General features: G+C 45.0%; 1 protein-coding gene across 1 annotated transcript; it reads left to right on the top strand.

The window, feature by feature from the left end:
• Positions 1-447: 447 nt before the first annotated feature.
• On the top strand, positions 448-1,452 carry LOC308295375 (chemerin-like receptor 1; the record flags this gene model as incomplete). The annotated part of the gene is made up of 1 exon (XM_080738430.1): positions 448-1,452. The coding sequence occupies one exon, from the start codon at positions 448-450 to the stop codon at positions 1,450-1,452; it is 1,005 nt and encodes a 334-aa protein (XP_080594556.1).

Below are 1,452 nucleotides of genomic sequence, written 5' to 3'. Positions count from 1 at the left end.
GACTTCTCTTCATCACTTTGAAACAGGTATCTTTAATTTAACTTTTTTATTGTATAGACATGATCTAGAATGCGATTGATTGTTTGTTTGTTTGATTGATTGATTGATTGATTGATTGATTGATTGATTATTTTATTAGACAAAAATGGAGAACAATACATGTATAGTCAATACAATTGAAAGGTAGTACAGTACAAGTACAGTGGCCCTGCCTAAAAGGAACATGACAAAAAATACCTTTTATGGTTGGAAGCACTCAGTGTGGGAAAAGCTTTTTAAAACATATTTTAACATGAATAAATATGTCACTTACAAAATGTTGATATTGTAAAGTTGCATAGGGACCGTAAGGGTATCCCTGGTTGGCACCAAATCATTTCAGTATTACACATGGCGTGTTATAACAAGGCATTAAACCTTTATTTTGTTATTTTTGGTTTTAGGACGATGGAGATCATGGCCATCGTGTCCCCGGTCATTTACAGCCTGGTCTTTGTGCTCGGCGTGTTGGGGAACGGTGTTGTCATCTGGGTGACGGGCTTCAAAATGAAGAAAACCGTCAACACTATTTGGTACCTCAACCTCGCTGTGGCCGACATCGTCGTTTCAGCTTTCCTGCCCCTGACCATCACATCCACAGCTCTGGACGACCACTGGCCTTTTGGAACATTCATGTGCAAAATGGCCGTTACCGTTTTCGCCATGAACATGTGTGCCAGCATCTACACCCTGGTGGTCATCAGTGTTTACAGATGTGTATGTGTTGTGTGTCCAGTGTGGGCCCAGAACAACCGCAGTGTCAGGAAGGCGTCTTGGGTGAGTCTGGGTGTCTGGGTGATGGCCTTGGCTTTCAGCTCCCCTCACTTCATCTTTAGGGACACACAGCCACGCTATGATAAGGTCTGGTGTGACTACAACTTTGCACCCACTGTTAACTACAGTACAGCTGAAGTAAACCAATGGAGGGCATTGCGATATGGGGCCATGATCATCACTAATGCCCTCATAGGATTCGTGGTCCCTTTCACTGTCATTGTCTCCTGCTATTCTGTCATCATCTACCGACTCAGGAATAATCGATCGCTGGCCAGCCAATCGAGTCACTCCTTCAAAATCATGGCAGCTGTTATCACCGCATTTTTCCTGTGCTGGGCTCCCTTTCATATCATGTATCTGATTGAGCTTGCGAATGTCCTGGCGACAGAGTCCAGTGAAACACTGGATCATGTGTTCAACATCGGGAGGCCCATAGTCCACGGCCTGGGACTCCTCAACAGCTGCCTGAACCCGCTGCTCTACGTGTTCATGGGTCAGGATTTCAAGGATGTTTTCCGCAGGTCTGTCCTAAAGGTGTTGGAGAAAGCCTTCACTGAAGAGCTGCCTCAGATCAACACTCCTACAAACCCAGAGAGAACCCGTCTAGAGACTGCCTTGTCTGAGACACAGGTTTAG

This window comes from Nannobrachium achirus (assembly GCF_963921795.1).
Source record: "Nannobrachium achirus genome assembly, chromosome: 12".
Taxonomy (NCBI): Eukaryota; Metazoa; Chordata; class Actinopteri; order Myctophiformes; family Myctophidae; genus Nannobrachium; species Nannobrachium achirus.
The sequence above is the reverse complement of the archived record's forward strand: the minus strand, read 5'-3'. Positions and strand labels throughout refer to the sequence as shown.